Source organism: Cupressus sempervirens, chromosome 3 (assembly GCF_028749045.1).
Source record: "Cupressus sempervirens isolate cs-2001-9-10 chromosome 3, ASM2874904v1, whole genome shotgun sequence".
Lineage (NCBI taxonomy): Eukaryota > Viridiplantae > Streptophyta > Pinopsida > Cupressales > Cupressaceae > Cupressus > Cupressus sempervirens.
In genome coordinates, this window is record NC_143120.1 from 311175889 (window position 1) to 311190938 (window position 15050).

Sequence of the window (15050 nt, forward strand, 5' to 3'; positions counted from 1 at the left end):
AGTTATTTTCAATTCCTTGCATATGCAATTTTATCACCTTGGAAAACTGTATTTGATCCTAGTAGTTGGGAATAACTAATTATTCATTTTATTGTACCTAATATGATGACGGTTCTACAAGAATTTGTAATCAACCTAGCTAATCAGCTACTAGATCTATTTAACTGGTTATGGCTAGTTTCTTTCTAAAAATATCTGCTATGATATGTTTTTGTAAAATTTCTTGCGAACTCAGCCCATTTTTCTTGGTTTGCATTATTTTTGTGGAGGATTTTGAGGTAAGTCACTTAGCATGAGTTGAGTGAGTTTTATTTTATTTTTATTTGGATTATGGAATATGTATGCATTTGGATCAATTTTTCTATTGTGTAGCTAAGATGTAATAAATACCTTAAAAAAGATCTCTAAATATACGTGTTCAAAATGAGATATAAAGAGATAGCTATTTAGAAGGAAAAGAAGCCAACATTTACATACCCTTGAATAAAATTGTAGAGCTAGGGCATGGCAACAAAATTGCAGAGCAAGGGCACAACATGACAACAAAATCACAGAGCAAGGGCACAACATGGCAAAAAATATAGAGCAAGGGCACAACAATGAAACATAGAGATCACAAGGGCATGGAAAACAAATCGTAGAGCAAAATCTCAGAGCAAGGGAACGATAATGAAATGTAGAGATATATCATAGGAACGAAATGCACCAAGCACATATGCATAATCACGAGGCTCATTCCCTTACAGAAGCCATAACCCACTTAAATACACACATATATCAACCCAAATAATCAACAACTAGACCCATTTAATCGGTCATGGATTGTTTCTTTCTAAAAATATTTGATATGATATGTTTTTGTAAAATTTCTTGCAAACTCTGCCCATTTTTCCTGGTCTGCATTATTTTTGTGGAGGATCTTGAGGTAAGTCACTTAGCACGAGTTGAGTGAGTTTTATTTTATTGTTATTTAGATTGTGGAATATGTATGCAACTAGATCAAATTTTATGTTGTGTAGCTAAGATGTAATAAGCACCATAAAAAAGATCTCTAAATATACATGTTTAGAAGGAGATATAAAGAGATACCTATTAGAAGGAAAATAAATCAAAATTTACATACCCCTGAAGAAAATCACAGAGCTAGGGCATGGAAATGAAATCGTAGAGCAAGGGCACAACACAACAATGAAATCACAGAGCAAGGGCAAGACATGGCAACAAAATCGTAGAGCAAGGGCAAGACATGGCAACAAAATCGTAGAGCAAGGGCACAACAATGAAACACAGAGATCACAAGGGCTTGACAACCAAATCATAGAGAAAAGGCATGACAAGGAAATGTAGAGATCACAATAATGAATCATAGAGTAAGGGCATGACAACAAAATGTAGAGATTGTTAGTATTGCTTCTGGATTAGATTGTGTTGAAATTTTTTTATCATCACAATCTAATCCAGAAGCAATACTAACAATTCTAATGGATTGTGGAAATTTGATCTCTTTAAAATGTAGAGATATATCACAAGAATAAAATGCACCAAGAACAAGGGCATGATGATATTCAAAGCTCTCCACCCTCATTCAGAGCTCTCCACCTTCTTTCGTGCACAACTCTACATAATCAAAACAAAAGGAGAATGATTTATGCCATGTTTTTTGTTTTGTTTTTTTGTTTATACTTACGTAAGCATCTCAATTATGATGCTTATGTTGGTATTGCGACGAGGTTGGGGAAAATTGTAAAAATAAATGAAAATCACCAGAAATTAGTCTGTCGTTGCAAATTGTTGCCACAATTTAACCCCAAATGTTGTAGTGGAAACTTCTAGCCCAATTCCTTCATCAACCTTATGCTCAGACCACTAAAGAATTGCATGTTAGAAAGTTTGGCAACTCACCCATTTTCACATGAACCACAGTTAAAAGTGACTACTCTTCATCATTGTAAGCAAGTTGTTGACAATTTTATAGTCAAAGGTGCTTAGATTAAGACACATATACATTGGTTTAAAACGGAGATTGAGATAGCAAGGATTTTTTCTCTTGTCTGTAACATTGCTCTCTTGGTATTAAAATTATTTGAGAGGGAAATTCAATTCTTACCAAACTTCTAGACATCCTCCAAGCCTTTGTTAATAGTTACCAACAATTTTTCTTTTTTCAAGTACCTACCACTGCCAATCAACAAGCCATTGAAGATTGCCTTGCAATTGTTCCCTCTCAACTTACAACCTCTCAAGGGCTTTCTGTGAGTCTATTTTGTCTATACAAGACCTAAAAGAGGCTACTTTCTCCATGACAAATGATAAATCTCTTGACTGTGATGGATTCCCATGTAAACTCTACAAATACCTTTAGAACTGATTTGGTTTCAACTTGCATCATGTATAACTTGAAGCTTTCCAACATGGGTTTCTAGGACCTAAAATAAACAAAGGAAATATAAAATCCATACCTAAAATTGGTGATCTAGATGAAATTTATAAATAGTGTCCAAATACCTATGTTTTCTACAAAATCATTACCGAGGCCTTTACTTAAAAAATTCAACATAGTCTTCCCTTAAATTGTGCATCCAGAGCATACATATTTATTAAGTCTAGATTTATTCTAGATAATATCATATCAATATAGGAGGGCATGGAATGGGTTCGTTGGTTCAATCAGAATGCCATTTTCCACAATATTGATTTTGCCAAAGCTTATAACCAAACTAAGAGACCTTTCATTCTTACCATGTTGAAGCTCTTCAATTTGGTCCTCATTTTATTCTTTATATTCAAATGCTTTTTTTAGATGCCTTTGCTTGCATTGCTACTAATGGCCATCAATCTCATAGTTTTTTGTCTTGCATAGTTTCATAGGTTAAGGTTGTCTGTGAGCCCCTTTCTTATATCTCCTTGCAACAAAAGGCTTTAGGTATTTTCTTGCCTTTGCTACATCGATTGGCTGAGTTTGGGGAATTTCCCTTCTTGATTTTAATGCACAACTTGTCAATGTCCATTTTTTTGATGACTCTTCCTTACCCTCATTGAGGATAGCAATATCCATAATGATCTTCAATGCTTAAGAACCTTTTTCTTGGGTTTTGGATCTTCCATTTAATGATATAAGATATTTTTCTATCATTAGCCATTTTTTAGGCTCCTCAATGGATTCTTTAGTATGACTAGAAGTAGATTCCTCATGGCCGGGTTTTACTCATATTGGGGATCACATTTTCTTTTCATGGTTCAATACAAGAGATTTCAATGCAACTCTTTCCAAGATTAAGACCAAATAGGCATACTGGTTGATAAAGCCACTTTCCCAAGTAGATAAGTTTTAAATTTGTTCAATAGTGCTTGCAACAACACATGTTTATTACGGATCAAAAACAAATTAAAAAAACACATTATTATTTTTCCTTGTAGACACCATTCAAATCATTGTATAAGAAGATTAAGAAGTTGTTGTATAATTTAGTGTGAGCCCCATATAGAGAGAAACATGGTTTTCACAACATTGCATGGGATTATTATCATCTTCCCAAAAATTATGCAGCCTTGGTCTCATTTCCACCCAAAAATGAGGAAAAGCCATGTGTCAAATGGGCTATTCACTTCGTTACATGAAACAAACCATAGAAAACTCTTCTTTGCCATTGCAATGCCTCCAAGTTTCCTTTGCATCACCCTTCTTGGAAGGGGATTGGCTTTAAAAGCCTTTTTCTCATATGAGAACCATTGCAAATCTAAGGTTTCTTTGTCGATAAAAGAAATTGGCGTGGTTGGTATATTATGAAGCCTTGGCTATTTTGGGATGGCACTAAATTTTGATATGGACCTTTAACCAACACAATCTTTGGTGGTCTCCTCTAATACAAGTTCAAGGGCTTCCACTTTTTTGTATCCCAAGTACTCATCGTCTACATTTTCATAAGCATGGAATTCAAACCCCTATAGACCTCTTCACCAAGCCTACAATGTATTTTTGCACTTGCTATGATTTGCAAGTCTAGTTTGATTTGACTTGCCAAGATCGTCATAATTTTGAACAACTTCTCTTGGCTTTGCTAGTATAACTCTTCCATAAGATTGACATTTCAAGAATAAAAAAATGGTGGAAGGAATGACATTGATATCCTCATACAACATTCATAAGATATTAACCACATTAGGGATATCAATAGATTTTGCCTCACTTAACAATGATTTAGGTTTTTAACCAACATTGACATATACAATCCTCAAAATTAGCTTGTACATTGTAGTTTTTTGCTATCTAGTATGCTATCAAAGAACCCAAAATGACACATTTTACCCAATGTATTCTTTTCCAGGGCTTGCTTTTAGGATATCACCTTCATTATTTGGGCATTCTAAATCCCGGTTGTTCATTTTTTGACCAATTTGAGTCCTTCCTTCATATTTTCTTGTTTTCTAGAAGGGCTTAGAATTATTTGGGAGAGTCATAGGTTCCCTTCTCCTTTTTTGTAACTTTGACACTTTCAAGATGGAAAATTACTCACATGTCATTATTGACACTAATATCTATTTTTGCCAGAGTTTGCATATGTAATAATGTGATACTATAGATACAAGTACAAGATGGTAAGGTGGCTCTTTTGTAAGTTTCTTCAATATTGGAGTAATGCCCCATGTATGGTTGCAAGGGTTCCACCAAATGCTTCTGTTATTGATGACCATTCTCCTTCCCATGACCAATGTCATGGTTGGAGTTCCTCTCATCAACATTCAAACACACATTTTTCCTAGGTTCCCCAACACTGTTCACTTGGACGTAGGGTTTCACCTCATTGATGGTTTATTTCCCCACTTAATCACGTGTCCTAGCTTGGGTGGGGTTCTACTAGTGATGATCCTTCAACATCTTCAGGCTAACCTACTTTTGGTGGAGAATCAGGATGGCCATCTTCTATCAAATGGCTCCCCATATTAATCTTGACAATCGCTCTACGTTAAGAGGAAGAAGAAGCAGATGATGATAATGTAAATGGTTGGTCTATTCTAGACCTTGAACCAAACCCTATAGAAGGTTGGCGAAAGAAGGATGACCCCAACCCTCTTCCTCATTTTGTTTTTGTTTTTGATACATAAGGGTGTCCTATCTCTAAGATATGCCCCTTTTATTTTTTGGTTGTTTATGTTTCTGAATAATGCCCATGTGTTACTCTGATTTCTTATTTTTAGACAAGGTCTACTCGACTATCGTAGAATGAGTTTAATTCCTCTCACACATTCTTTTATTATTTTTCTGTAATTTTATTTATATTTAATATAATGATTATACTATTTCAGTAAACAATTAAAACATTAACCAATATATATTGACAATAGCCTACACTACAATGATAACTTGTGAACCTCTTAAGTGAAAGGTCTTGCAATTGACATATAATAATAATTAACTTCAACAAATAATAACAAGGGGCGCAAGCGCCAAAGTTCCTGCCTTCATGATTTTATGGTTGATTGAAGTAGGTTTTGGTTAAAATATAATCTATTTAGTTTAATAAAATAACAAATAAATAGTAATGACAAATAGAATATTATAGTGGTAAGCTAAATTAAATTACAGAGTATAGTCAGTATATTATTAAATTATATAACTGCAATGATATATATTAATTAAAATAGTAAAAGAATATATAAATAAATATTATAGTATCATGGTAAATTAAAATTAGATGACATCGTAAAGAACATTTATGAGACCAAAGATATTTATGAATTAATTATATATAAGATATAGATAAAATTATATAATTAAAAAAAAAAAGAGTTAAATTGATTAATTTTAATGATGAAATTGTTTGATATATCTTGTTTAAGCGATAAATTCATCTAATTGAAGAAGGTGGACAATATTCTTAAGCTTAAATCTAATGCATAAAAATAAATAAACATAAATTAATTTAAAAATAACATTTATGCTTTAAAAAAATCAAACACACTTATCATAAATAAAGTTGATAATATACAAAGCTAAACAATTTGAACTTTATTAAAATTGATACAAAATTAGTATTATGTATTTTAAAGTATAAATTAAAAATATCAATATAATAAAAATTATATATAAAAATAAAAAATAAACAATAAATCTATTAAAAGCATTGGTTTAGATATGTCAAAATAAAAGAAACTAAATTCTAATTTAAACTTATATATAAATTAAAATTAAAATAAATATGAAATTAAGCTATATAAAAAATAATTTTTAGAAATTGACAATTTAAAAGAGTTAAAATGTCTATATTTGACTAAAATACCTATACTTGATTAAAATATCTATATTTAATAACATTTTACAAATTACAAAAATAAACATCAATTAAAAGTGATTGTCTTTTTAAAAAAAAGTTTGTCCACTAGTCACAAATGTGGAAAAGGTAAAATTGAAATTAATGCATTCACGAGGTGTTAGGAAAATGATTATTTTTTAATAAAATTTATCCACTTGTCACAAGAAAAGAAAAGATAAGATAAAGTTGCAATTAATGCTTGCATTAATAGAAGTGTTGGAAAAAATAGTTGTATTTTTGTTGAAGAAAATTAAATTTTTTGCTTGCCTTTTTTCTCATGAGCCAATAAAGTTTTCAAAAAATTGTATTTTTCAATTCTAAAAAATTATGCAAATTACAAAACTTTTTGCAAACATTACTATATGAATGAAATCTAAAATTTGATCGGTGCAACCATTAATACAATGGACTAAGCGAAAGTATAAGTTACCTGCCGTAGGCAAACTAATAATTAATCTAAACTTCAAACCATTACCTATTAAAAAAACATAAAATATTTAAATAATTATTTAATTTAATTACAACTTCTCTCTATATAAAATTTCATTGGGGGTCATAAATGAATTGAGTGCTGCTTGTAATTGAACATTAAAAATAAAAACAAAAAAGCCAACTAAAACTCATTTCGGCACACTTGCACAATTGCAGTGAAACATGTTTTTATAAAACTGATCTCGCGCACAAATCTGTGTAACGCTTTCCTTGTTTGAAGTCGGTAAAAAGCAGAAGAATTTTAGCAGAATCAAAATTGTTTTACACCAAACAACGGCTATCGAACGTCAAAAAAAATTAAAATTTCCTGTGACCGTTGCAAATTTCTATGTTAAGTAGCCAGAGGAGTAGGTCATAGCTTATAAATTTACAGGCATAAGTTTTTTATATCATTACCTGTCGAAATTAAAAAAAATGGAGAATGAAAGCATTGAAGCAGAAAGCATGGATGACGAGCACGAAAATGAAGTGCAGGGGGCAGTAAATAACAATTTGTCCATAGATAATATGGATATAGACTTGGATGAACTGGACTTCAATTTCGAAGAAGAAGGAGAAGGAGAAAGGGAAAGAGAAGAAGAAGTAGAAGGGGACGGGGAAGGGGAAGGGGAAGGGGAAGGAGAAGAAGAAAATGATGAGGACGAAGAGGATGAAGAAGAGTACACTCTGCACTTCCAGGGGGAGATGGACCCACTCGCATTCGCACAGAATGATCAGAGCGGAGCACAACCATATGAACAGTTCCAGAGGCTCGAATATGAGACCCTCGCCGCTCGCAAACGCAAACAGCACCAGCTTAACGGGTACATAGCTGTACTTGCTTTTTTTTTTTTTTTGCCTCCTGAACTCTACGGAAACCCTAATTCAAACCCTAAGGTAGACTAATTGGAATTCGATAATTTCATTTTGATTTCTTGCCTTCTGTGTTCGGGGAATGGGAATTGACTACAAGTCCCCCACACATTATAAATAGAGGAAGAAATAAAACCTGCCAAGAACAGCTTTCTGCCATACTACACAGAGTCTACACATTAGCATATGTTAGTATTGATGTGATATGCGCCTAGAGACATCCAATGATACGAGTTCCTAATTTCTCTCCCATTATATCTATGTTGCTGTGGGATTGTTGTCTTTAAGATGAATCTGAAATGGCAATAGGCTATTTGAGTTGCAGTTACCTATTATTTCAAGCCTTGAATTCTGCTACCTTCAGTATGCGGCCGGATGGGGTTACACTAATGATCTGTCTTCATTCGAAGTTGGGGAATGAAAAGGAGGGACTACACTAATGGGAGCTATCTCATTGCCCCCGGATTGAACCAGTAGTATTAATTGCCTTCGAGACCACAAATTAGTATTGCCTTTGTTTAGATGACCACTGAACACCCAACTAGTAACCATCACACATGATGAGACAAAATATATACATGTCTTTTTGTTAAATCATTCAGCGATCTCCGTGTGCATTTTGCCAAATGCCAAAATTTAAAAAACTAAATGACTCTGTCACACTTACAAGTCTTGAAAAAAGCGATTTTCCACTACTATTTGGTTGCTCCTCCTTGCTCTTTCCTTAACTTTCTTTTAGTTACTTGCTGGGCAAATCTGACCAAAGTTGTTGAGTTAGTCTTCACGTCTTTTGAGTTTAAAAAGATTGTAACATAATGAGATGACTGCCCAATTATTGATGCTTTCTTCACTGCAGTCATTGCTGTTGTACACCAAGGCCTGTAAAATTGTTTTGAAGGTTAGGCTATACGTAGCAGGACAGGAGTATTGGCAGCTTGGAAGCAAAGTTAGGTTATGTATATCAGCATTAGTAACATCAGCCCAAACTTTGAGGCTTGCATTAAATAAACCATAGTTCCCAAACTCGAACTTGGCAAGGCTGACCATGACTCGGCAAATTGAAAAAACCTTTGAAAGTTTGAGATTTGTAACGATTTAGAATTTTTTCATGTACCCTTTATTGAATAAAACTTAAAGACACTATAACATCATCAAATAGAAGCTAATTTGTTACCACATAAATAAACAAGGAACACAAATGATGAATCCATCATATATGTAAAATGTATATTGTAGCTAACCCTGTCAGGAATATGAAATTGAAACCAAAAGGATTTTGGATGAAATGAGTTAAAAACTTAAAATCTTTAGACAATCTTTGTTCTAGGTTCAATTTGACCATAGAAAGTCAAGATATGTAATGGGGGGTTTAGAGTGTTGAAGGTGTGCCAAATCTTGGAATTTGGCTGAACATGAATTTTTTTGGAAACCCCCAAAATCTAGACTTTGCATCTTAACTCCTATAAAATGGAAATCTATCTCAAAAATCTTGACAGTATTTATACAAATATAACATAAAATATAAGAAAGGAAATAAAGTTATCATATACTTCGCCAACTCGCTAGACTTACCCAACTCTCGGCGAGTTTGGGAACTCTGAAATAAACATCAATGAGTTAACACCTTTAGAATACTGGACATACCATATTCAAACACTAATCAAACTTGAGATCATAAACCTTCTATTTAAAACATATATAATTCTTATTTTAGATCATTGCTTCCCCAAAATCAATAGTATTGTTCCACTTTCAAGAACAACCTTAGGAATCAGATCCATCATTTAAATGATGCCAAATGGTATAATTTGAAGGGTGGTGTTATCATTTTCATCTTTTAACCATGAACCGTACACATTTTATTAGGATTACATCTGAAACTCTGCTTCTTGGAGAACATTCTTCTTCAAACCATACTAGGAGAAAGACGGAGAGTGGATCCACAAACCAAGTAATCCACTTCATGTTTAGCAAGGAGGTCTACACTCTATTATCTCCTCATAATATAAGATAAGATAATGATATTAATGTTCGACAAAGGACCATCAAAGGGTCCAAGGGACTGGAAGATACAACAGGGAAGAAAAGCAACCTAGCAGGAGCACCAAACAGTGGCCGAAAAAGAACGAGCAACAAAACAAAGAGAGGAAACAAGAATGAATAGACGAGAGGACTAGATATCCTTTCTCGGTACAAAGAAATCCATTACTAAAGAATAAGACTTGGGAAGATTAGGGGCCCGAGCCCGAATTCGAGTAGCACTAGGAGTAGAATGTCGCTGCCTAATGAATCCGCAACGTGGTCTAACAGATCTAGTGTGTCCTGATGCAGATGTATTTGGTGGCCGCTTCATGCCCCTGGAGGGTGACAAGGGTGGGAAGAAGGCGGTGGCAAGCTGGTCCGAGGCCTAACTCTGAGGAAACATGAGCTATAAAGTGTGGTTGCGGAGCGTGTGGTCAAGATATCCAAAAAATTGGAGCCATTTTATATCCAAAATTTTTTGACTAGAGATCGTCCTTTGGTCAAGATAGAACCCATTTTCCAATTAAAAATAACAATTTGATAATCCCCATCCAAAATTTTAAATTACTTTTTGAGTGCTTAAAAATTTGGTGAGATTGAAGCCTTAAACCATACGTCTAGCTTGAGCTGTGTTATTGCATTCATTTCCTAGGCTAATAGAGAACACACTAGTACATGAACCCAACTAGCACCTACTATAAATACCTTGCCTTGTGAAAATCTCAATTGCCTTTGTAGTGCACTTCAAAATATAATTTCTGTTGTGGTGTTGTGGGTAATGACATGCTTTCAGCCTTGTTACTAAGGACCTTGTGCTAGCTTTGCTTGCCCCATATAGAGATTGTCAATTTGAGATCTAAAATGAAGAGATAGTTTTAATTCTGACTCTTGAAGTTGAAAGATTTGAGAATCTCAAAGTACATTGAAATTTAAAATTTAGAAGTTAGACAAATTCAACGAGATGTAAAATATTGTGGATAAAATGAAAATCTTCCTTTTGCTACACTTGGTTACATATTAATTGTCAAGCTTGTGATATGAATTTCAACGTAATTCTACTTCTGAATGTACTACAACACATATATATACCTCCCATGACACAATACAAGTCCCTCTTGTCCATATATGAATAGACATGTCAGGCTATTTACTTCACATTCTAACTATTAGCATCGGGACAAATATTTCACTTTCACTTAGCTGGCTGCTACAAAATATCTGTGGCAGTTTCAAAACTGCCACCTTATTGGGAACTACCGATCTTGCTCTGCTGCGTTTTTGGGTTAAGTTTGAGAGTTGTGACTGCTAAAAGTGATTCCTTTGATAAATATTCATTTCCCGATCCTTTTTGGATCACACATATGCCATGGGCATGACAAAAATGGAAGAAGAAACTGGGAAGATGTTTCACCTACCTACAGAGGCCATTTAGAAAGTTCTAACCAACCTTGATAGTACATTTATTAGAATATTGTAATGTTTCTTTAATGGTAATCTTAGTTAATCTTTAGCTTGTTATGTAGTTTCTATTTCCCTTTTTAGTTAAATGGGCATGGCAGAATGAAAGAAGAATTTGGGAAGATGTTTCAACCTACGTAGAGAGGCAATTCAGAAAGTTCTAACCAACCTTGATAGTACACTTACTAGAATGTAATGTTTCTTTAATGGTTGACTTAGTCTTTAGTTTTTAGGTAGTTTCTATTTCCGTCTTTAGTTCACAATTGGTTCTTTTAGAAATATCATCTTTGTAAATATTTATAAGGAGCTTTCATCTCCCCTGTTTAATAAAAACAAAATCGACTTACCATAATATGGTAACAAAGCGGGTTTACGGCATTTTATAAAATTTGGCAATTTTTTAAAGAAAAATTCGGACCTCTTCTGATTTGGATTATTTTCAGAAATCTGATTTGGATATTTTCCAGAAATTTGTTTTTCAAATTTTTTTAATAAAAATCGTTGGAGGTATTTTATGAATTTTTTCTAGCTTGTCTTTGGACATTTTTGCTGAAAATCATATGCTTGGTCGAGGGTTTTGATTGCACAATTTCTTAGTTTGAGCAAAAGTCTCTGAGCACTTGCACGTGCTGTTTTAACTTTTACGATGTGAAGTCTTATGTTTTGCCGTGTGAAGGTTTCTTTGATGGGTTTTCATAACTTTTTTCTTAAAAAGTTTATGACAAGTTTTCATATTTTTCCCCTTAAAAAATTATGATTAGGTTTGTATAATTTTTTCCTCAAAAACTATTTGGTGGGTTTATAAATTTTTCCTCAAAAATTGTCTATTGGGTTTTACCCTTTTTTCCTAAAAAATGAAGCTTTGTATTCTCTTATCTGTTTCTCAGATTTTATCGTCTAGTTTTGATCAATTTTCACCTAAAAAATAGTGTTTGGTTTTTCCATTTTTTCTCCTAAAATATCATAGCTTTTTGTAGTTTGTTTTGGGGAATCAAACTCATCTACAAAGTTTGGAGGGTTTGATGATTTTTCCCCAAAATCATTATAGCGTTTCTTAGTGATTCTCTGTCTCTAGGGAAGAGAAGCTCTATCATCCAACATCATGTTAAATGTATTGTGATGATTTCTGGTTAGATATTTTGCTAATTATGGGAGGCTTAGTGGTAGGCTCATCTTAGTGGCAGAGTCAATTGTGGGCTCTTGTCTCTTTTTGCAAAACTTTCTAAAGAAGGGGGCATTTTTTTCTCTTATTTTCTAGATGGATTTTGGCTTCTTGGTCATTAACATTTTGTAGATCTAGGGGGGAGGGTCTCAGTCTTTGAGGAATGTTTTGAAAAATTTGTGACCAAAAGACAACAATTAGATGATGACCATTAAGGAAAGGTATTAAAAATTGTAATGTTTCTTTAATGGTCATCTTAGTTAATCTTTAGTTTGTTAGGTAGTTTCTATGTCCGCGTTGTTGTGTCATTTATCACATATCGGCCAATAAGATGGGACACCATATCTTTTTGGTTACTTGCCCTTTGTTAAAGGATTGCTGCAGATGAAATTATATTGCTTGTGATTTATATATTGTTTCAAATGCAACAATCTCTCTCCATTTATATTGAGAATAAGCCTATGAAGAGACATGTCCCTTCAAGGGACATGTTTATTCATTAATTATATAACACACACACATGCACATATAACGTTAACACTCCCTCTTAGCTAGGGAGGATAACCGTATAATAAATATTACAATATTAGTAATATTAGGAAATCACATCAAAGAAATCTTTGATCAGAAGACTTCCATTATATAATATCATATGGGTATTGGCCTATCAGAATATTAACACGTGATATTCACCAAATACTCTTTTGATATGATATTAGGTAACATGAGTATTGGCATATCATAACATCAATCAAATGATATTCACCAAGTACTTTGAGTAATGGCCTATCAGAACATCAACTAAATGATATTCACCAAGTACTCAATGCGGTAATGACCTATCAGAATATCAATTGAAGATATTCACCAAATACCTATCATATATATATACAAACAACTTATAGACAATCAATTTAATGACATTTAACACCTAGTTGTTGATTTAAACCTTTCATGATCTATTTCAACATTGACATGAAGTCATCACTTCCTTATGATGTACACAGGAGGGTTGCCCACACACATGAAGTTACCACGGACACTATCATGTGGTGTTGTCATGACATCCGCCATGGGTCATATCAGAGAATAAGGTTTTCATCTCAAACTTATCTCTCATAGAGAAGAATGTATTACAAGGGATTTCACTTGGAACTTCTTCTTTATGAAGAGACACTAACCTTTTGACCTCGTTGTCAAGGTTATTTCCAATAAGGTGTCAAAACTCCCTTTGAATCTGAAACATATCCTCTATCTGCTCCCTCTCTTTGTCCAAGGTTGCCTCTAATGACCTATTATGCTCCATGGTTCAACAACTATCCATCTATCTAGGAATGTTATAGTCTATGACTCTATATATCTTTGGTTCACATGGAACTTCATCCCATGAATCATAGTCCCTTTAGCTGTGATAATTTTCTGATTAGTAGAGAAATCATCTCAGCATAGTCTACTCCTAATCCAGTATGACCAAGATTCTTAGAAGCACACTGAAACATATCATCTATCTGCTCCCTCCTAGGCGGATGTGCCACACTCCCTCGTGTTATGGAAGGGTACTCATATTTGCTAGCAAGCCTAATGTACCATTCTTCTTTTCCTGTAAGAACATCCTCATAGACAACAGAAAAGATCAAGGCAAAATGGCTCTTTATAGTACGTATTGAAATACAAATAACAGGGAGAGACTATAATGAGTAGATAAATGTAATACTCAAGGATAATAAATACTTATCTACACATATCTTCTCTAAGGATGATTTAACTTGGAACTCGGATAGTGTCTTTTCTTTGATATCTTTCCTCTAAGAATGGGACAAATTGAAATGGAACATTGGCTATGATTCCCCCTCACAATGTATAATTCTTACTCATATCATTGAAAAGTTTTGCATCACATCAAATATGGAAAACTTCTTTCTTTCCCTTTTCTTCTTTGCAAAACCATCTCTGGCGATTAAGGAAAAGAGCAAGAGCATAGTTTTGCAAATAACTCTTATATCATATGCATGGATTAGCGAAGGGATTGACTACAATATGCAAATAAATGTAATAATCAAGAGACAGTAAACTTATCTCATTATTCAAGAGCAATTAGCAGAGAATCACATCAGTATTGTAGTCAAAGTCCCTAAGGCACCCCATAGAACTCAAGAACACATGTACTGCACAGTCAGTTGTTACAGTTTTCATCTTCCTTCAGTAATTTATCTAGAGGTTGTTGTTTGCCTCGGACCTAATCTCAGACTCATGGTTGAGTGCCTTCTCTGGTTGATTGTGGCTTTCAGCTTATCTCTTGAATGCTGCTCAAGAATATCTGTACTGATCAAACAGAGGTGCCAACAAGGAAGCAATGGACTCGCATGTTTTTCACCCTCTCGAGTTCCTCTCTAAGGAGATTCTGTATTATGGATCATACATGGGTTGTGGTTTCTCTGTCCAATTTGTGATCAACATCATTCGGTGATACCATGTGACTTCATTCTTTGCTTATTAGATCTGAATTTTGACAATCAGAAAGGAAATCAGATCACAATTTGCTGGTCCAATAAGTTGTCCTCAACACCTTGACTAGCTCTTATTGATCTCTTCTAGTAATCATACTCATCTGTGACAATCCTATTACTGATCTTCTACTTATCTCATCAAAAGTAAATATGTAAACCAATTAGCATAGAGATCTGTAATCATAAACTGAATCTAGCCATAATCCAATATAAGTAGTATAATCTCCTCTATGCATTGAGTTTCTT

The 15050-nt window shown here is 33.8% G+C and overlaps 1 protein-coding gene across 2 annotated transcripts in view; it reads left to right on the forward strand.

The window, feature by feature from the left end:
- Window positions 1-6933: 6933 nt before the first annotated feature.
- Window positions 6934-15050, forward strand: part of LOC149566225 (tetratricopeptide repeat (TPR)-containing protein) — a 166529-nt gene continuing 158412 nt past the window's right edge. The window contains exon 1 of one of the 2 annotated variants that reach the window (XM_089819641.1): window positions 6934-7606. In XM_089819641.1, the coding sequence (XP_089675767.1) occupies window positions 7218-7606 (389 nt within the window). In that variant the 5' untranslated portion in view covers window positions 6934-7217. The remainder of the gene's footprint in view (window positions 7607-15050) is intronic. The other variant, XM_089819642.1, reaches the window with a different exon arrangement.